General features: G+C 35.9%; 2 protein-coding genes across 7 annotated transcripts; both read left to right on the forward strand.

The window, feature by feature from the left end:
* Positions 1–105: 105 nt before the first annotated feature.
* LOC127497062 (calcium-dependent serine proteinase-like) lies at positions 106–6,232 on the forward strand. Of its 3 annotated transcripts, none has more exons than XM_051865207.1 (6): positions 106–1,010; positions 1,188–1,389; positions 1,535–1,709; positions 4,785–4,904; positions 5,028–5,102; positions 5,373–6,232. In XM_051865207.1, the coding sequence occupies exons 1-6, from the start codon at positions 976–978 to the stop codon at positions 6,134–6,136; spliced, it is 1,371 nt and encodes a 456-aa protein (XP_051721167.1). In that variant the 5' UTR covers positions 106–975; the 3' UTR covers positions 6,137–6,232. The 3 variants fall into 3 exon arrangements, with proteins under 3 accessions (XP_051721167.1, XP_051721168.1, XP_051721166.1); XM_051865206.1 differs by having other exon boundaries at positions 401–1,010; positions 1,535–1,707; positions 4,774–4,904; XM_051865208.1 differs by lacking the exon at positions 5,373–6,232 and having other exon boundaries at positions 1,535–1,707; positions 4,774–4,904; positions 5,028–5,340.
* Positions 6,233–6,433: 201 nt separating this feature from the next.
* Positions 6,434–20,214, forward strand: LOC127497056 (gamma-aminobutyric acid type B receptor subunit 2). Of its 4 annotated transcripts, XM_051865195.1 has the most exons (19): positions 6,434–8,993; positions 9,905–10,042; positions 10,163–10,333; positions 10,419–10,520; positions 10,678–10,743; positions 12,950–13,138; positions 13,245–13,487; positions 14,128–14,188; positions 14,280–14,357; positions 14,490–14,640; positions 14,772–14,904; positions 15,064–15,171; positions 15,301–15,423; positions 16,324–16,434; positions 16,540–16,764; positions 16,917–17,132; positions 18,821–18,917; positions 19,604–19,682; positions 19,820–20,214. In XM_051865195.1, the coding sequence occupies exons 1-19, from the start codon at positions 8,748–8,750 to the stop codon at positions 19,974–19,976; spliced, it is 2,694 nt and encodes an 897-aa protein (XP_051721155.1). In that variant the 5' UTR covers positions 6,434–8,747; the 3' UTR covers positions 19,977–20,214. The 4 variants fall into 4 exon arrangements, with proteins under 4 accessions (XP_051721155.1, XP_051721157.1, XP_051721156.1 ...); XM_051865196.1 differs by lacking the exons at positions 6,434–8,993; positions 9,905–10,042 and having other exon boundaries at positions 10,059–10,333; XM_051865197.1 differs by lacking the exons at positions 14,128–14,188; positions 14,280–14,357; positions 14,490–14,640; ... (7 more) ...; positions 19,604–19,682; positions 19,820–20,214 and having other exon boundaries at positions 12,950–13,133; positions 13,245–13,418.
* The last annotated feature ends 522 nt before the right edge of the window (positions 20,215–20,736 follow it).

Consider the following 20,736-nt stretch of genomic DNA (forward strand, 5'->3'; position numbering starts at 1 on the left):
TCCCTAATTTTAAGACTTGCCAAAGACCAGTGGCTGGTTGCATAAACTGCTTAGTTAGATGACTAACTGAAAATTAGTCATCTATTTTTTTTTTTCTTCAAGACTGGTCCTAACTTTTTTAAGTCAGTTACACAAAAAGGTAGATCGGTCAAATTTGAACTGGAAAAGTCAACTTTTGTTAACTGCTAGTTAGTCAAACTAGTTCTTAAGACACAGTCTTAATTAACATAGCGGCTAAGTTTATGCAACTGGCCCCAAGACCAGATGATTTTTTATGATGTCCTAATAAAACCATAGAATTCAAAAGTGTGTACTTTCTTTTTGTTTGTTTTTTTGTGTGGAGTTTTTGCTCTTTAAATGTTTGTGCAGGGATTGGTTGCTGCAGACAGAACGTCATTGGCTGTGCCTGCGGCTGCTCCGTTTAAAAGGGCGGCGCTCTCGGAAGATGGCGAGCTCATTCTGGCGTTGGCCTGCTGGCGTGAGGAGCTCCGGATTCCTTCTCCCGTCGGCAGATCTTGAACCACTGTTCCTGTTTTTGTTTGAAGTTATTTAATTAAGTTTCTGTTTATGCTTTAGGAGCGTAGGGGTGTCCTGCCATTTATTTTGACTTTGTTTGCGATTTGTTTATTTTAGGGAGTTAGGGAAGTTTTTTGAAAAATGAAACTCTTAATGATCATTTACTAAATAAATAAATAATGTAAGGTTACAACATATTGTAAACAAACCACAAGTTAGGCCTAAATTAGACTTTAACCCTTCCCCGTGAATCATGGGAAGTGTTGTTTGCATCTCTCCCTTTCTCATGTATTTTGCTGTCATTGTTTTTGTAGCACAGCCAAATCAAACAAATGTTTCTTTTATCATGACTGTTAGACCCTTGCTCTGTCAATAGAGAGGCATTGCAATTGTAGCCACATAAAAACTAAGGAGAGAAAAAAACCCTCTCATTTTAGTAAAAGTGCTATTGACATCTGCATGTCTGCCATGGCTGGAAAAGTTCTTATAATTTGGTAAGATCTTTTTTTTTCTTTCATGTTTCATCTGAATTTGTCCATCCATTATAATTTTTAATAATCGTCAATGGAGAGTAATGTTTTAAACCATCTCAGAACGTGTTTTTAGAATTATTTAGAAATTAAACTACTTTGATTTTTGTCTGTATCCCTTGTCCTACCACACTGATTCAGCCTGCTGTGGGCATGTGTGAGTGTTTGTGAATGTGAGCCGGCCATGTTTGGAGAGGTGTCTTCTCCACAGTATCCTCAACCATATCCAGCAGATACCTTGGAACAGTGGGACCTGGAGGTGCCGCAGGGGTATCAGATCCAGCTAACGTTCAATCACCTGGACATTGAGCCCTCTCCAAACTGTTACCATGATTCTCTCATTGTAAGTGTCACCTCATTTCAAAATAATGTAAAATCTTTTTTTTTTTTTTTTTTTTTAAATATTAGGCTCATTTGAGCTTGCACAATCATTTGAACAGCAGTAAGATACAGTTTGATGGCATTTTAATTGATTATTTTGTGTTCAGGTTGTGTTTGATAAGAAGGTTCTGCGGAAGTTTTGTGGCCAGAATTCCACAGACAGGTTTCACCCTGGTGACAAGCCCATCGTGGTGTCTGGTAACCGTCTCCGGCTCATTTTTCTAACTGATGATTCAAACTCCAAATCCCACATGGGATTTACTGCATCCTACCAGGCTGTTGGTGAGTTATAATAAAGCACCAGTGCTGTAGTTATTATGAATATTACATTCTTGAATGAATCAGTGCTTTTGAATAAATCGGTTGAGCATAGGCCTAATTTATGGGTGGGATGGATGGGTCCCCTCTACTTTTTGCTAAAGTCCATTTTGCCCCCACCACTTTTTGAAAGCCATTGAAAAAATAGCATGCGGAAGGCTTATAACGCAAAGACAAAGCATGTCCAATCCATGTTTCTTCATAAATTTAAATTCATACATGTAACACAAAGTACATTTGCACCGACCAGGCAGGCCTGTAAACCTTGTCACATACACACATATCGGTATTTATAAACAATAAACTGTGTAAGTGCACAGCACCTGCACACTCTGGACCGAACAACTCTTTTACTGTGTGATTGAACTGAAGCAAAATGCTTTCCATTTACACTTTTAGGTTAAACATGCCACTAGAGTAAACAAGCACACAAATTAGGCCAGTGCGGTTAAGTGGCTCACTCATAAAAGGGACATTCCTACAGTTTGGTGAATTTTGGGCTGAGCAGGTTTGTAAAAAAAATAATAATAATAAAAAATTTTAATACTTTTTTTAAGACTAATAATTCTGACCAAATAGGACCAAGTTTTCCACCATGTTACAAGGCATTTTAACAATGCAGTGTGTAACAACAGGGTGGAAGTTTTCAGCATTTTTGGGTTAGTTCACCCAAAAATGAAAATTATGTCATTTGTTACTCACCCTCATGTCGTTCTACACCTGTAAGACCTTCGTTCATCTTCGGAACACAAATTAAGATATTTTTTATGAAATCAGTGGTTCGGAGCGCCAAAGTCACGTGATTTCAGTAAACGAGGCTTCATAGATAGGCTAATCAACATTTATTCATTTATTCATATGAATCCATTTAATTCAAGTGCACCCACTCTCAAAGAGTACTTAAATGTAAATTGCTATATTTTTGTTATATAAAAATAGTTTCACACTGGATGGGCAAGTGGTTGTGGTTTTTTTTTTTTTTTGGACTTTTTTTTTGCACACATATCACACCCTCATGGCGTTCCACACCTGTAAGATCTTTGTTCATCTTTGGAACACAAATTAAGATATTTTTGATGAAATCCGATGGCTCAGTGAGGCCTCTATTGCCAGCAAGATAATTAGCACTTTCAGATGCCCAGAAAACTACTAAAAACATATTTAAAACTGTTCATGTGAGTATAGTGGTTTAACCTTAATGTTATGAAGTGATGAGAATACTTTTTGTGCGCCAAAAAAACAACATAATGACTTTTCAACAATATCTAGTGATGGGCGATTTCAAAACACGGCTTCATGAAGCTTTACGAATCTTTTGTTTCGAATCAGTGGTTCGGAGCGCCAAAGTCAGTGATTTCAGTAAACGAGGCTTCGTTACGTCCTAAGTGTTTCGCAATTTCAATAGTTCATGTGACTTTGGCAGTTTGATACGTGATCCGATCTACTGATTCGAAACAAAAGATTCGTAAAGCTTCGAAGCAGTGTTTTGAAATCGCCCATCACTAGATATTGTTGAAAAGTCGTTATTTTGTTTTGTTTTTTTGGCGGACAAAAAGTATTCTCGTCCCTTTATAATATTAAGGTTGAACCACTGTACTCACATGAACTGTTTTAAATATGTTTTTAGTAGCTTTCTGGGCATCTGAAGTGTTAATTATCTTACTGGCAATGGAGGCTTCACTGAGCCATCAGATTTTATCAAAAATATTTTAATTTGTGTTCTGAAGATGAACAAAGGTCTTACAGGTGTGGAACGACATGAGGTTGAGTAATTAATGACATAATTTTCATTTTTGGATGAACTTTTTAAGCCCACTATTAGCTAGGAAAGAACAATGAGCTAGTAGATTATTTACATTCAGGAAGAATTTTAATAGATATATAAAATATAGGCTATTTAAAAAAAATAAACAAACATTTTCATGTCCAGCATAAATTGACAAAAAAGGGTGGATATGTTGTGTTTTACGCTATTAGATAAGTCTTCTAAAACTGAGAAAAAGAGAGAAATGTTATGACTGATTCTTACTTTTACTTTTGCTTTCCCTCCAAGGAAATTATGTCACTTTTAGCAAGTCATGTGATTTAGGGCATAGGTTAAGATTTTAAAGGCCAAATAACACCATTGTAACATGGTAGACTGGAGTTTGAGGGACATAACTAAGTTTTACACAAAAAAAAGGTATCACAAATTGTATCTTAAGTCAAAGAGTATATACTTAAGTCAATGTATATACTAATAGGCTACTCAAAATTGCTAATTTAGAAATATATTTGTAACCTTTATTTCAAAGTGAAGTTGAGAAAACATGATTGGGGACATGAGAATTTGCCTGTTAAGTGCTTCAAAGTTAAGTTTTTTTTTTCATTAGTATTATTATTCTTAGGTACTAATCATTATGAATTTGTGTTAACTGGGGTACATCTATGCATGAAAACTGTGCGAAAGTTGGTTAACATTTTATGTACAATATGAAGTATTGTTTCATGATGGGGGACATGAAATCCACCAAACAGAATGACCCAAAAACAGTCACTTAACGCTACCTACTGGTGCAACAATGTAACTTGCAGAAAGAGTCATTAATGCACAGACTGACAGCATGACATCTGGAATGGCAAACACAGACATACGGAGTGATATGAAAACAGTGAACACTGTCCATTGTTGTTGGGCTGTACCAGTCAAATCCTAAGACCGGAACTATTTATTGTAGTACAGCGGTTACGCTCATAATAGGCTAATCAACATTTATTCATTTATTCATGTGAATCCATTTAATTCAAGTGCACCCACTCTCAAAGAGTACTTTTTTTTTGCTATATAAAAATAGTTTCACACTGGATGAGCAAGTTTTACATGTCACACTTGCTGTGTTTTTTTTTTTTTTTGGACTTTTTTTTGCACACACATCACAACCGTATACACACTGGTTTAACAGACATTACAGAACATTCTCAGTTTCTAACATTCAGTTTATTATCTTGCTTATTTTTTAATCTCTACTACTTTTTTCTTTGCATCTACTGGTTGTGGAGATCCAAAGCCCCTGCTAAATGGAGGCGTTCGGGTTATCAACGGATCAAACAATGAGTATCATTCAGTCGTTGAGTATTACTGCAATGAGCCTTACTACACATTTGAAGGAACTCGTAATGGTCAGATACTGTTCAAAACTGGTTTTCATTCATATGATTTGACGATTTTCCACCACTTATACTGAATTTTTGCTCATTTTTTTTCTTTCTTTCTTTCTTGCTTTCTTGCTTGCTCTTTTGTAGTAAGATACACCTGTGCTGAAGACCAGAAATGGACAGCGGATGACAGCAAAGACAATATTCCTCCTTGTGTTCCTGGTAATGTTTCTGAAATTTAACTTGACACTGATTATATTAGATTAAATGTGTTAATATCTTTGATGTGTATTTCTTATGTTATCTCAGAGTGTGGATTGAACACAGAAATCAGATTTGATAGTAGTGAAGTCTTTGGTGGGAAGCCAGCCAAAAGATAAAGAGAGATTTTATATTATTTTGTACTTGTTTGTACTATTTATTATTTAACTTTATTTTACATTAAACATGTTTTCATATATATTGTATTTCTTTTTTTATATTTATTTTTAGTGTGTGGAATGAATACAGAGGTCTCTTTTGGTGCCAGAGTCTTTGGTGGGAATCCAGCCAGACCTGGGCAGATTCCCTGGCAGCTCTTACATGATTCATATTCCAGCGGTGGTGCGTCTCTGATCAGTGATTACTGGGCTCTAACAGCTGCTCATTTAGTAGATAGTTATGAAAACACCAGCATGAATTGGTTAGGGGGAATAATTGATAGTAAAGACAAAAAAGCAGTCATTATGGAGAAAGAGAAGATCATAATTCACCCAAATTATACTAGAGTTGGTGAAGGTAAAAAACTAAACAACTTTGAAAATGACATTGCACTGATCAAAATGTCTGCCAGGGTGCCACTCGGTCCAAACATCAGGCCAGTGTGTCTGCCAAACAAAACACATGAACCTGTAATGGAGGGCACAATGGGTACAATATCGGGTTTTGGAAAGTTTGAGCGGGGCTTAAGTAAAATTTTACGTTATGGGCATGTTCAGGAATATCCTCCTGACAAGTGTAATCCAGGGAATGTGCCTGTCACTGAAAACATGTTCTGTGCTGGAGATGATGTTAAAAGGGTTGATAGTTGCGCAGGTGATGGTGGAAGTCCTCTGTTCTTCCCCATGTTGGGCTATGGATCTAAAGAGCAACCCTACGAGGTGAGGGGCATTGTGTCATGGGGTTCTTCTAAATGTGGTAATAAATACTCTAAAAGTTTCTACACAAAAGTGCAGAACTACCTGGACTGGATCAGAGAAACAATGGCAAACAATTGACATGACATGAGCTCTCTGTCAGTCATTATTCAGTACAGTTATGCATTATTGTGAAATAAAACAAGCAATAAAAAAATGAAACGTTTTTTATACACACAGATGGGTGACAAATTAATGTTACATGTAGGTATAGTGTCTTTTCTGAATTCTAAAATAATTGTCTTTGTTTAGAATATTAATAATAAATTAAAGCTGCAAGCAGCATTTATCGGGGTTCAAGCATTTAAGGCCTTTAAGCACATATGTGTAAAAAGGAATTAAGGTTTATTTAGCAAGAATGTAACCACTTAAATCATAGGTGAACAGCTATGATACATGCTAAAATAAACACAGAGGCTTAAACAATAATACTTGATACATACTAAGCATGCTTACACACACACACACACACACACACACACACACACAGAGAGAGAGACAAACACAAACACAGACATTTTCTTGTAAATTCAGTATTTGAAATACATGATGGGTAAAGATGTTTTCTGCAAATCTCAGTAAAACATCATTTTCAGGTTTCATTTTACTCAATGTGGCACAACTGTTAAAACTAATACTCTAATGGAAATGTAGTGATGAATTTTGACAAAAAATTGGTAGTAAATGTTAAAATAATTATATTAAGTCTAAATATGAATTATAGAACAATATTAGTGAGTAGTATGACAAAATTACTATTTTAACCAGCAGGTGGCAACAGAGGACCTCTTACTGGCTAACTTTCATTTTAAAAGTGTTTGTTTTGTGTTGTTTATTTTCCATGTTAACTCCATTAATTAAACATGCTTACACAAACATGTTTTTGCAGATATGGATATTTGAAATCAATGATATGTAAGAAAATGCTTAATCCAGCTTTCCCCTTTAAAAACGATGTAGTTAATGTTATATTATTGCAAAAACATACGTCAAATGAACAAATGAAGTGGTAAACCTTGACAAAATGTGAATTAATGTTATAAGGATTTATATAGTTCAAAAGGGATTTTAAATGACAAAACCTTGAAACCTTGAACTATATAAGTTGCATTCTACTGCCATCTGGTGGCACAAAATGACAGTTTCAGGCAATTTACTAAGGAAAAATATGGTTTTTAAAGGTTTTTTGACAGTTATAGCGTCATCTATGTTCCAATCTCCACCACTTTTTTGGGGTGTCCTCAGAGTGTGTCCATACAAATGTGTGTCAAATTTGGTGAAAATATCTCATTTCATTTTAAAGTTATAGACACTTATATATATGAGTGCATAAAAAATGACCCATGAGCGACTTTGATTGGATTAATAATTAATGAATGATTTGATTGACAGCACTGGTTCTTGAGGCAAAGTTGTCTCATAAGCGCCAACTAGTGGCCGATTTCTTTCAAAATTCTTACAAACCTCTAGAACCTCGAGTCGAACATGTCCACCGAGTTTCGTTCCGATCGGCCTCCGTTAACCTTGTCTAATAGGTGCTCAAACTTCATTGGCTGATGGCGGCCATGTTTTTTGAGATATGCCAATGTCCTCATAGACTATCATGCCCCCTCGGACCAAGACACTGCATGCCAAATTTCAAGTTGAACGGTTGCATAGTTACAGCTGTTTTCATGTTTTTTTTCAAGTTATAGCGCAACCTAGTGTCCAATCGACGCTATTTTTTTATCGTAACCAAAGATTGAGCCCAGACACACGAGTACCGAGTTTGGTGAAAATATCTCATTTCGTTCATGAGTTACAGCCATTTTAGTAAAAGTGGCTCTGGCCATTTCGAACGTTTTGATGCCCCTTAGCGCCCGTGAATCGAAATATAAACTTTTTTTTGATAATTTTTGATAGTCAGACTCCAGAGAATCTTTCTGCACTGGTTTGGTTCTGATCGGGCGAAAAATCTAGGACTAGTTCGCAAAAGTAGGTTTTGGACAAAATTCAAAATGGTGGAAAATTTTTCCAGGCGGAAATGAAATCGGAGATATACAAGATATACTTGGATTACAATGATATAAGACACTTGACTCTAGGACAAACGGTCTAGGTAGGAGTTATGAGCAATTTTGCATTTTTGATCGTTGTAGCGCCACCTATTGGCCGATTTGGACGAGTCTGGGTATCTGAGTAGCGAGCAAGACTACTACCATCTGACAAAGTTTCAAGTCTCTCGGCCTTACGGTTTGGGCTGCCCGATCAGTTTTAAGGCATAAGAAAAATAATAAAAATCCTTACAATTACAATAGGGTTTCAGCACTACGTGCTTGAACCCCTAAAAATAAGTATCTATTTGGCATGTTTTAATAGTTTTATATCAGCCCACCTAAAGACTCAAAGACCACTTTAGTGCTTTTTTTTTTTAACTTGTTCACATAAAAAAGTCCAAACAGCCTGTGTAGTGGGCATTAGGAGAAACCTGTGTCCTGAGATTTGTGTGGTCCCTCTTCCTGAGGATTTAGTGTACGGCAGCAGATGTCCACAGTCAGTCCTTATCTCTTTATCCCTGTGAATAGTTGAGAGCTAGAGTTCTCCCAGGTGACAGATGAGGCTTTAGAAAATGCTTAAAGAAGCAGGGCCTCACACAGGAGAGCATTTGCTGATGTTTACTTTCTAAGGACAGGCCTGAATTTTCACTGGGAGAATGGAATACTTTTGGAACTTGTTGAATGTTCTCATTTTCTGGGAACTGACTCGGGTGCCATTGTGCTATTGCCTGGTGCGACATAAGCTACCAGTTTTATGGATTATGCCAGTCAGCGGAGATCCAGCGAGGGGCAACATTACGGCAGAGGTGCTTCCTGCTGTTGAACTAGCATTGCGTCATTTGAGCGAGCAGCCGTCTCCTCTAGGAAACTATGAGCTTCAGTTTCACCTCACAAACTCAGAGGTAATACAACAGACCCGCTTCTTTTTCTCATTTGATTTTGATGGTGAAGCCAACAGAAGCTCTCCAAACTACTGAAGAACTCCCAAATGTTAAAGGGATAGTTGACTCAAAAACTAAAACTCTGTCATTATTTACTTAACCTGTTGTTGTTCCAAACCAAAAAAGACTTTCTTTCTTCTTCTGTCTATAAAGTTTTTATCTTTTAAATTTATAAATATCTAACAGAAATATTTTGGATTTTTTTATATTTTTTTTTTATAAAATGAAAATCAGTGGGGTCCAAAATAACCCACCGACTGTCATTGCATGGACAAAAACTTCATATTCTCAAAATCTTTTGTGTTTCACAGAAGTCTTATAGATTTGGAATGACATGAGGGGGAGTAAATGATGACAAAATTTTCATGCTTGGGCAAACAAATTTTTTCAGATAGCAAACATTTTTTATTGTATCAGCTCATAAATAAATAGATATAAAAATTATTAATTTATACTACTGTTACAGTTGGGAGTCTGTCTATAAAGTTTTTTTGTTGTCCTGCAAACCTGTGTTGCTAAAGCTAATCCCACTATTGATAAAAATGAGCTTAAAAACATAAGACATTACTTGACTTAAATTAAAAGTTTCTTTATATTTCTATTTGTTAGCTAATCGTTTAGTCTTTGCTCTTAGCTAAGATAAGGTACAATGAAAAGCACACACACTATCTACTAATCTGCCATGATCCTTATAGACAGATGCTCGCAGTTGCATGTTGTACAATTGTGTTAGCTGGTTGATAGCAATTATGTTAAAACCCAGATATGATTATCAGTGCATTTAATGCTGAATAAAAAAAATAAACCTACACTACATTTTGCTTATCATCTTGACTGCCTGTCTGTTACTCTTGCACTCTTTCTGCTTTTAGTGTGATAACGGTAAAGCACTCAAAGCATTTTTTGACACCATGTTCAATGGCCCTAAACCCATCATGATCTTTGGAGGGGTGTGTTCGTCAGTGACATCCATTCTTGCCCAATCACTGGAGGGTTGGAACCTTGTGCAGGTATTCAATGAATCAGACTGATTATTGCCACTTCCATGGCATTTGTAATGGTAAACTCAACGAAGTTCTTGACAGATGTTGGTGTTTTCTATGAATTAGCCAACTATTTCTGTTTCCCAGCTGTCATTTGCGATAATGGCACCTTCACTGGCCAACAAAAGAAGATTTCCAAACTTCTTCCGTACTGTGCCATCAGACAGCGCAGTTAACGTGGCGCTGGTGAGGTTTCTCAGGCAGTATGGATGGAGTAGAGTTGGTACATTGACCCAGCGTGAGCAGACGTTCATAGAGGTATTACTACTTACTAATCTGGGACAACATGAAGTATATGAGGCTTAACATAATGTGAACTGAAAACTCACATTCTCTCGAAAAGGTACAGAGGGACTTAAGCAGACATCTGGAGGTGGCTAACATCCAGCTAGCAGAGGCAGAGAGCTTCTCTGAAGTCCCCTGCGATTGTGTGAAAAAACTAAAGGTGTGTATCTGAGGGTCTGGTTTCTTCACACACATTCTGTAAATCAACTAAGAACTTTTTCTCAAGATTTATCTATACTAGAGTGCATCACTACCACAAATCACAGTCCATAATGTATATTTATCTGTAGATATTTATTATGCTTTTTTCTTTACAGGACAATGATGTGAGAATAGTGATTGCTCATTTTGATGCGAGCTTAGCTGCTAAAGTCTTCTGCTGTGTAAGTACTGTATATCCCAGCCATACATTCTTGAAAAAAGGGTTCTTTATTGGCATTGATGGTCCTATAAAGAACTTTTAACATCCATGGAACCTTTTAATGGGCTATATGCACGGAGCGTTCTTTAGAACTTCCGCATTAATATAAGGAAGCTCGAAAACTTCCGATGAGATGTCATTTGCTGGTGTGTTGAGCATCAGTAGTGTAATACTTAGTTTATAATCAGAATATAGTCACTTAAATAGTCAGGAATAGCATTAATTTAGTTATTCAAACGTAAGACGGCATAAAAAATAAATAAATAAAAACGTACCTCATTGTTCCTCCTCGGCTAAATTCAATTCGACCATCAGTTTTCACACTTTTATGTGAAAAAAAGCTTCAAAAATTAAATATTTATTGTGCACTTTAGTTAGATTAATTGAATAAAATGTGTGTTTTACAAGTGTGCTGAAATCATTGATCTTGCGCTGAACTGACTGACAGCTGCTGTAATTACAAAGGGAAAGCGCGGTGCTCGCTTTCTGTCATGATGAATCACAAGAAAAGTTATTGTTTTTCTTAAGATTTTTTTGAGTATTTCATACTTCACATTGACAAAATGTATTTTTAAACCTAGTTATTTTATAATGTTTAATATTTAGTCAAAAACGAAGTGAAAAACGATTAGGCCTAGATGAAATGGCTGATATATGCGCAAATAAATGCTACTTTGCCGCCACCTGCTGGTTAAAGTGGTAATTATTGTCTTTTTTATTTTTAAATAAGTGTTTTCTATCAAATGTTGAATTTCCTACATTTTGAAACGTTCGGTTTTACAATGGGGACAATCTCAGAAGGATGAACAAATAATGTTTGTGGTCATCACATTAAAAATAACATTTGAAGTGCTGGGGGGGGAAAATGCGTGTGCGTAATTACAGACACTGCGTTTTTAAACGTTCCCAATAGCTTCGTATTTATTGCAATCTATAAAACTGGTTTATTGGAAAATTAGGTAAATGTGATAAGTGCATTAAAAAAATGAATACAACATTACAAAGTCAACCACTGATGGTTTTGTGTCGATGTACAGCGACTACAGAATGAACAGCTAACAGTTCACCGGAAATGCCCGAGCTGGCTTAACGACAACCAGGAAGTAACCGTGCATATAGCCCATTGCACAAAAAGCTTCGTTAGCCTATAGTTTTCTACTATAAAGAACCTTATGTGAAATTGATTATAGAGTGCTGCAGGGATGACATATTTTTGTAAGCCAAAATCCAAAAACGAGTTAGCATTTTAGCTCTTCCGATTTCCATCATCCTATAGACAATGGGGTTTTTAAAATAGGTTTTTGGTTCAGTGCCTGAAATAAAGACTGTGTTAACACAAGCTCAAAATATTTTCACATTTTATTCTACAGCATAAAATACATCAATAATACCCCTTTTGTGTTTTGTTTTTTTAAGCTTTTATTTTATCTTAAAAATGGCTAAATGGTAGGCTACTATATTGTCGGGGACATTAAACATCATCATGGCGAAAAGATAAACTTGTCTACACACTAGTTTGCATTTACAGGCTCATTGTGTTTAACCATGCTCTTGCAAACTATTCTAACTCAAACTTTCATGGAAATATTTTTTAAATAAAGTCAGAAGCTTTAGGGTGGTGACATTGAAGTCATGTGACCGGGGTGTAGTTTGTTTATAGTCTATGTTTAGCTTTTTACTTCTAGAGATTGTATTTAGGCTTTAAAAGTTGTGTTCATTTGTGAAGATTATCACAATGAATAAAATGTGAAAATGTGTACAAATGGTTCTTCTATGACATTGCTGTTAAAACCCTTTTGGAAGCTTTATTTTTAACAGCTCAACACATACCTCACAAAACTTTTATTAAGTACAATACTAAATAATTAAATTTAAAAAATAATTGTTAAAGAGTTGGGGCTAAATCAAAATTTAAAACAACTAATTAACTGCCAAAGAAAAGAAAGCTTCTGTTATGAAAAAAATAGTCCATCAATTTCAATGAATCAGAAAAAAGACAAACACTGCAACCAACCACTGTAAAAATAATACTACAGTAGCAGTTGGTTACCTGTATGAGCAGATACAGTGTTGCCATGAATGATGGCAAATATCAGGAAATCTCTGCTGAATTCCACAATTGACCAGTCAGAATTACTTTTATGCATAAACATACCATTGTGTCGCAGGTTTATAATCTCAGCATGTATGGTCAAAAGTACCAGTGGATTCTGCCGGACTGGAGCCAAGCCAGCTGGTGGATTAACACTGACTCTACCAACTGCACAGCTGAAAACATACTGACTGCCATAGAGGGATCCATCAGTGCAGATATCGAGACTCTTAGCTCCAGACACATCAGAGGGATCTCTGGTAGGGTATGTTTGCATTCAACTACATCTTTGTTTGAGGCAATGAACAGTTGTTGTAAGAAATATTACATAGTTTTATAGGGATTGTTTTGTTTGTACTGATTCTACTCAGACACCTCAGGAGTACGAGAAGGAGTATGATGAAAGACGGCAGCTGAAGGGTCTGGGTGCAAACAAGTTTCATGGCTTTGCTTATGATGGTACATGGGTAATTGCCAAAGTTTTAACGAGAGTCATGGAGACTGTGAGGTACAGAGAGAAATACAGCATCCATCGCAACTTTACTGTCACTGACCAAGAAGTGGGACAAATGATTCTGGAGGCCATGGAGAAGATCAACTTCTTTGGTGTGACAGTGTGTACAAAGTTTCAAAATTTTGTCTGTCTGTCTATCTATCTATCTATCTATCTATCTATCTATCTTCTGACATCAGACATTTGTCATTACTTTAAATACTTCAAAAACATACTAAACAGTTACATATTTATGTTAAATATGGGTCAGTGACAAATAAAGATGTCAGATGATACATGTGTCAGTTTCTCTATGAAAATATTAATAATATTTTAAAGCAAAATCTGATTATTATTTTTTAAAGCAAAAATTACTGCTTTTTTTTTTTTTTTTTTTTTACATAAATAATAAATGCTATGCCAACATTTTAAAGGCATTTCAGGCTTTTATCAGTACTTTTTTTCTTTTTTAATATTTCTAGACAGTTATATCACCTCTAAACATTTTCTCTTTACTTCAAAACAAACACACACACACACACACACACACACACATATATTTATATATAAATAAATGTAGAAATTGAATACATGTTTGTCATAAAAGAGGCATTAAATGCATTTTTAATTTGTTTCAACTGAATACTTGATAGATCCAGACAAAAAAAAATATGTCATTGACCCATATTCCAGTTTCTGGTTCTGTTGTAATTTTGTTTTTATTACACATTTAAATTTATACATTTAAAACTGTCATTCAGGGTCACGTTATGTTCCAAAAAGGTGAAAGAGTGGCCAATGTGAAGTTTGTACAGTATCAAGGTACAGAACAATTTATTTGAGGCTTCAAAGCTTTTTTTCACAGTGTCCTTTTTATTATTTTTGACAGCAGATTTTTTTTTTTACTCCATAGATGGAAAAGCTGTCGATATTGAAAAATATAGTGCCATTACAGACGAACTAGAGTTCATCAGTCCAATCAGATTTCAAAGTAAGACTATGAAAAAGGAAATATGGAGTTTGACATACATCTGACTTATATGCTGAAAATTTTGTTGATAAAATTTCAGTTATATTCTCAATAACTGCCCTGAAATAAACCACATGCATTTGTCTTGTACAGGGGATAAACCCACAAAGGACCGAACTCATGTATACCCTCAGAGGAAACGCATCAGTATACTGCTCTACGGTATTGTGGCGTTTCTAACTTTCTTAGGAATTTTTACAGCTTGCAGTCTCCTAGTCTTCAGTGTGAAACACCACAATCATTGGTAAGTCATGTGTTTGGTTAATGATCGTGAATGTCTATTTATTCATTCATTCAACAGTGCAAAAAAAAAAAAAAAAAACTTCTTTGAAACCATGGCTATACATCTGTATTCTATTCTTTTATCATTCACAGGGCCATTAGCTTGTCAAGACCTTTTATGAACGCTTTGATTATTCTTGGCGCTGTGTTGTCTTATTCCTCCATCTTCTTCATGGGACTGGATGGGTCTTATCTTTCTGATAGAGTATTTGAAGTTTCTTGCTCCGTAAGTCCTTATGCCACCAGAATATTGTTACCGTTTTTGTTTGGTTAGCACTTTTTATGAAGACATAAACCAGGTGATATTTATGTTGAGATCTTCTGTGGGTTTACATGTGTCTAAATACAAAATATTCATAATAATGATCTGTGGCGTTATTCACAGGTACAAATATCGTGTCTATCTATTGGATGTACAGCAGCTTTTGGGGCCATGTTTGCAAAAACATGGAAAATGCATTCATTCTGCAAAAACCACAGCATGGGAAAAAAAGTATGAAATATTTACTGTTTGTGCTTACTATATAAAAAGAAAAATAATAATGGCTATATATTGTTTGAAAATAATTTATTTAAATTATTAAGGGTTACAGTGTGTTCTTTTTTTTTTTGGCTACTCCAGACCCCAAAGGATTATGGGCCGGTTCTTCTAGTTATGTTGCTTTTGTTGATTGACCTGAGTTTATTAATTTGTCTGCAAATTTTGGATCCTTTGAGGAGAACAGTAAAGGAGTATCGTATAGAGGTGAGCACCAAGCAGAACCTCATTTTCCAAACCTGTCAAGAACACATGGACACACTGATATTTTTTAAAAACACTGTTTGGAAGTTAGTTGGACTGACACACCAGCAAATAACAACAAACTTGTAGCCAATCAGGGGCCGTATGATGGTCGAGGAGAGAGAACGAGCAAGAGGGAGATTTGAAGAAAGACTGCAGAAAGAGAGAAGAGAAACAATACAAAAGCGGAAAAAAAAGAAGAATATCACTGGAATTAAGATTTATGATCTTTAGGACCTGCGTTTATATTAGAAAAGCTTTCCAGCGCTGGAGAGAGCTAAGCGGGAAGGCCTGAAAACAGACGTGGAGACTGCTTTGATTCGTTTTTGAAATATCACTTGCCCCACCTTGAAACGGCATGAAATGGAAGTTGCAATTGTCTTTTCTTCCCTATTGTATGACGTATATGCGAGCTTCTCGGACAACAACAAAAAAAAAAAGTAGTAGGGGACTTGATTTCATCCATTGGGAATTGATTGGATCATTGTAGTTTGCAGTTGCTGCGATCTCATGTGAGTGACAGTTTGTCCCGCCCTCGCACCAGTAAACACAACAGTAAAGAGAAGAGATGTCGTTGCAAGAGGGTGGGGAAGTTATTCTGATTAAAGTTTTGAAAAATGATGTTGTTCATGGATAAATCATTTATAATAAATATTGCAATATTCCAAAAAATAAGAATTGTCAATTTTGATATCATTGTCACTTTAAACAATGCAAGCTTTCTCAAAGAGTTCACCAAGAAATGAAAATCTATCATCATTTAATCCAAATCCGCATCTGTTATCATATTCTTTTTGTCAAAAACATAATTCAACCTTTAAATGTTCATGCTAATCATTTTTTTTTTTTCTCTTTTTGTTTTAGGCTGACCCTCACGGGCAAGATTTTTTCATTCAGCCGTTTTCAGAGCGATGCGAAAACACATACATGGGTTTCTGGATGGCTGCGTTCTATGTTTATAAGGGGATACTCCTGGTATGAGATTAGATTAAAAACATGCAGTGATTCATTAGATATCAATAATAAAACAGATGGCAAATGAACTGAATTTATTTGCACATGTCCCTGTCTTCTATCCAGCTGAGTACCTGTTTCCTGGCCTGGACCACACGACACATGAACATCCCTGCCGTAAATGACAGCAGGGGTATCCGATTCAGTGTCTTTGTGTCAGTCCCAGTGATTCTGATTGGCACATGTGCATCAATGCTGTGGCAGGATCAGCCAAATGTGCAGTTCTGCATTGTGACCCTTGTGATCATTACATGCTGCTGCAGCACTCTGTGTATGGTGTTTCTTCCAAAGGTATGAGATACATATTACCTGCAATTCTCTTTAGTTATTTTTTTAAATTACATTTTTAATCATTTATATATCATTTTTATTTGATCTATTGCCATTTGTCACATTGTTTTGAACTCCAGCTGATAGTTGATACCCATATATATCATATACAGATTATCATCATAAGGATGGGTCCTGATCCTGCATTCTTGTCAAGGAGGTTCCATCTCACGCAGTGGCATAGCGAATTAGAAAAGGAGAGTGGACAAATGATTGATGAGAGGAACATTATGGAGCAGTACGACACAGGAGCATCCGACTTTGTGACTGACATGACACAGAACATTCTACTGACAGAAAACCTACACCTCAGACAGCACATTAATGAAGTGAGAAGCTTTTTGCATTTACATTTATTTACTTTGCAGATGCTTGCTTTATAACCATCAAGAGAAGGCAAAATCAGTGAGTATTAAATGTCAATCCATCCACCAACCTCAAACAAGTATCCAAAAGAGGTTTAAAGTAGACGAACCAGGCAAGAATCTGATAACAGCGAGCAAAATAATTATAATTACTCACAGTTATACCTCTGGTCACAGCGACTTACAAGAACTTGCATATAGTGCATTGTTACAATTTTTCTCCATAAGCAATAACACAATCAAGAAGGGATGACAAACCCTCCTGTATGGGTTTGAACCCATACAGGAGGGTTTGTCATCCCTTCTTGATTGGAAGTGTTAGGAAATGTTCAATCTGTAGTTGAGAGATGGATGAAGTGCCTTTAGAATCATTTATATGTTGTTGTTAGGGCCCGAGCACCGATGGTGTGAGGACCCTATTGTAATTGCTTGATCTATTATTATTCTTCTCCGAAATTAATCACGTTTTTGAGGGCCTAAACATGCTCGAAAACTCACGAAACTTTGCACGCACATCAGAAGTGGTGAAAAGTTACGTCTGATATGGGTTTCAGAATTAGGTGTGGCAAAATGGTTCGATAGAGCCACTTACAAAATTTCAATTTTGTAAGTGGCTACGTTTCACATACAAGTATGAAATTCTGTAGACACATGTAACAGCCCAATACCCACAAAAAAGTCCCTGGGAGCAAAATCTGAAAATCAGGAATTTTTGAATTTCCTCTGCAAATTTTTTTGCAGTTTTTGCCATTTCCAGATGTTGTACTTTAACAAACTCCTCCTAGAGATTTTATCAGATAAACATCATATTTGGTCAGTCTAATCTAAAGGCCTTTGCGACGTTAAATTGCGAAAATCTCGAGTTTTCGCTGAAGGGCGTGAAGCGCCACCTGTTGGCAACAGGAAATAGCATGCTTTACACTGTAATTCACTCCCTGAAACACATTTAAATATGCCATGAAGTACCAAACATGCTAGAAACACTTTAAATCCTGCAACACCTGGCTCAGTGCTAATGTATGTGATTAATGCCACAAAACAGGAAGTTGTTGTAACTCAGTCATACAATGTCCAATCTGCCCCAAACTTCACATGTTTGAGAAGAGTCCTGTCCTGAACACATCTACATGAAAATATTCAGTTATAGTAATAGCACCACCTACAGGCAACAGGAAGTGAGGTGTTTAACACTGTGATGCACTACTAGCAATATACTAAAATATGCAATTGAGTGCTAAACATGCTACAAACATTCAAAAACATGCTAGCAACACTTAGCTAATAAGCTAACACTTAGCTAAGTGCTAAAGCATTCTATTATCGTCATGAAACAGGAAGTTGTTGTAACTCCAGCACACAATGTCCATTCTGCCTCAAACTTCACATGTTTGACAAGTGCCCTGGCCTGAAGACATCTACATGTCAAAATTTAGATATAGTCATAGCGCCACCAGCTGATAGCAGGAAGTGTGGCAAATACAAATGTCTAACGTAGTCCTCCTATATTTATATACTTAAATGCATATTGCCCACCGTGCTCTGTTTTCCTAAAGCCACCGGGTGGCGGTGGCACAGGTGCGAGGGCCCTTTCATTGCTGCTTGCAGCTTTAACTGTTGTTGTTATTGTTTTAATTCATTATGATTTCCTGCAGCTGGATTCTGAGCTGGAGGATTTGACCAGGCAACTAAATGAATTGAGTCCTTACGTTATGGAGAATGTCATCATCAGAAGTTTTGTGCACAAAACAGGTATAGAAGAATGCTTGAGTAAACAGACTTTATAGACTGATGGTTTAAAGGGATAGTTCACCCAAAAATGAAAATTCTGTCATCATTTACTCGCCCTCAAGTTGTTCCAAACCTGTATGAATTTCTTTCTTCTGCTGAAAAATAATGACAGAATTTCCATTTTTGGTGAACTGTCCCTTTACATAAATGCAGAACACTCTGGTGTCCAATGATTTTTAAAAAATATTATACGCACTTTTTTTGTGGAAACTATTAAGAAGTTATATTAACTAACTATTATATAACTAAAAATTAACCTGCATGAAAATAAGTTGATTTTAATCACATAAAATAACTTCCACTATCTGTTCATTCTATCATCAAACTCAACAATTTAACTCTATTACCCAAGTTATTATTTAAATTTTTTTTAAAGATACTTAAGTTTGAAAAGAGAAATTTAAGTTTGTCAAAAACTACAAATCAGCACTAGATCCTAAACTTGAAAATAAAAGTTTGGTTTTGTATAATATTTATTTTGACATCCAGAGGTTGATGATCTGCATGAAAACCTGTTACACTGTATTTTTGTTCCCATTTTTGAACTTCAGCTGATAGTTCTTACCCAGTAGCTGTGTAAAGGGACTGAATTTCTTTTTATAAAAGTCTGCCTTTTTTGAAAATCTCTTAATGTTGCATCTTTTCAGTCAAGGAGAAATGTCTGACTCTTCCTGGAAGCTCCAAATGCAGCAGGAATCTTCTGGAAGACATCAACTCCCTTGAACAGTGGGTTTCATGTCTCTATCAATCCTTTAAGTATCTGGCATTTGAATGCAATATTCTCCAATATCCTTAAGTTTGTTTTGAAAAGAATGTCCTTAAATTCCAGATGGCTTTATTTAATGGATGTGTTGCTTCCACAGCATTCAGCGCAGGCTCTCGCTGCAGTTACCCATTCTGCACCATGCCTACCTGCCCTCAATTGGAGGAGTGGACTCCAGTCCTCTAAATAGCCCTTCTGACAGCCCTCAGCATACACTGATGCCCAGGACATATGGAGTGTTGGTGACAGGACTGTGATTTACACACATGCACTTACATGAACAGTAGGTTTATACTGTGTACATGGACATGGAGACAAATTACATGCACTGATCAATGTAAGCATATTTCAAAATTACTTATATATTGTATATATGTAGTACATCTGGTAACTTGTAATGAAACACTACATTGTTTCTACATCTAAATTTTCAAAAAATTTCCACTAAAAATCAACAGACCAATGTTTTGAATAAATACTGTATATGAAACTTCAGCTCTTCTTGTGTGTACTTCTGCAACCAAAACAACACACACCACATGTACATAGATTAAATATCACATTGTAACCTCACATACAGTGGCAAGAAAAAGTATGTGAACCACTTGCAGAATCTGTGAAAATGTGCAAAATTTTAACAAAATAAGGGAGATAATACAAAATGCATGTTATTTTTTATTTAGTACTGTCCTGAGTAAGATATTTTACATAAAAGATGTTTACATATAATCCGTAAGACAAAAAAATAGCTGAATTTATTAAAATGACCCAGTTCAAAAGTTTGTGAACCCTTGATTCTTAATACTGTGTGTGGTTACCTGGATGATCTACGACTGTTTTTTTTTTTGTTGTGTGATGGTTGTTCATGATCATCTCCAGGTCCCAAAAATTCTTCAGCTTTCCACCATCTTTTGCATATTTGAACCCTTTTCAACAGTGACTGAATGATTTTGAGATCCATCTTTTCACATGGAGGACAACTGAGGGACTCAAACACAACTATTAAAAAAGGTTCAA

This window comes from Ctenopharyngodon idella, chromosome 16 (assembly GCF_019924925.1).
Source record: "Ctenopharyngodon idella isolate HZGC_01 chromosome 16, HZGC01, whole genome shotgun sequence".
In the NCBI taxonomy this organism is placed as follows: Eukaryota; Metazoa; Chordata; class Actinopteri; order Cypriniformes; family Xenocyprididae; genus Ctenopharyngodon; species Ctenopharyngodon idella.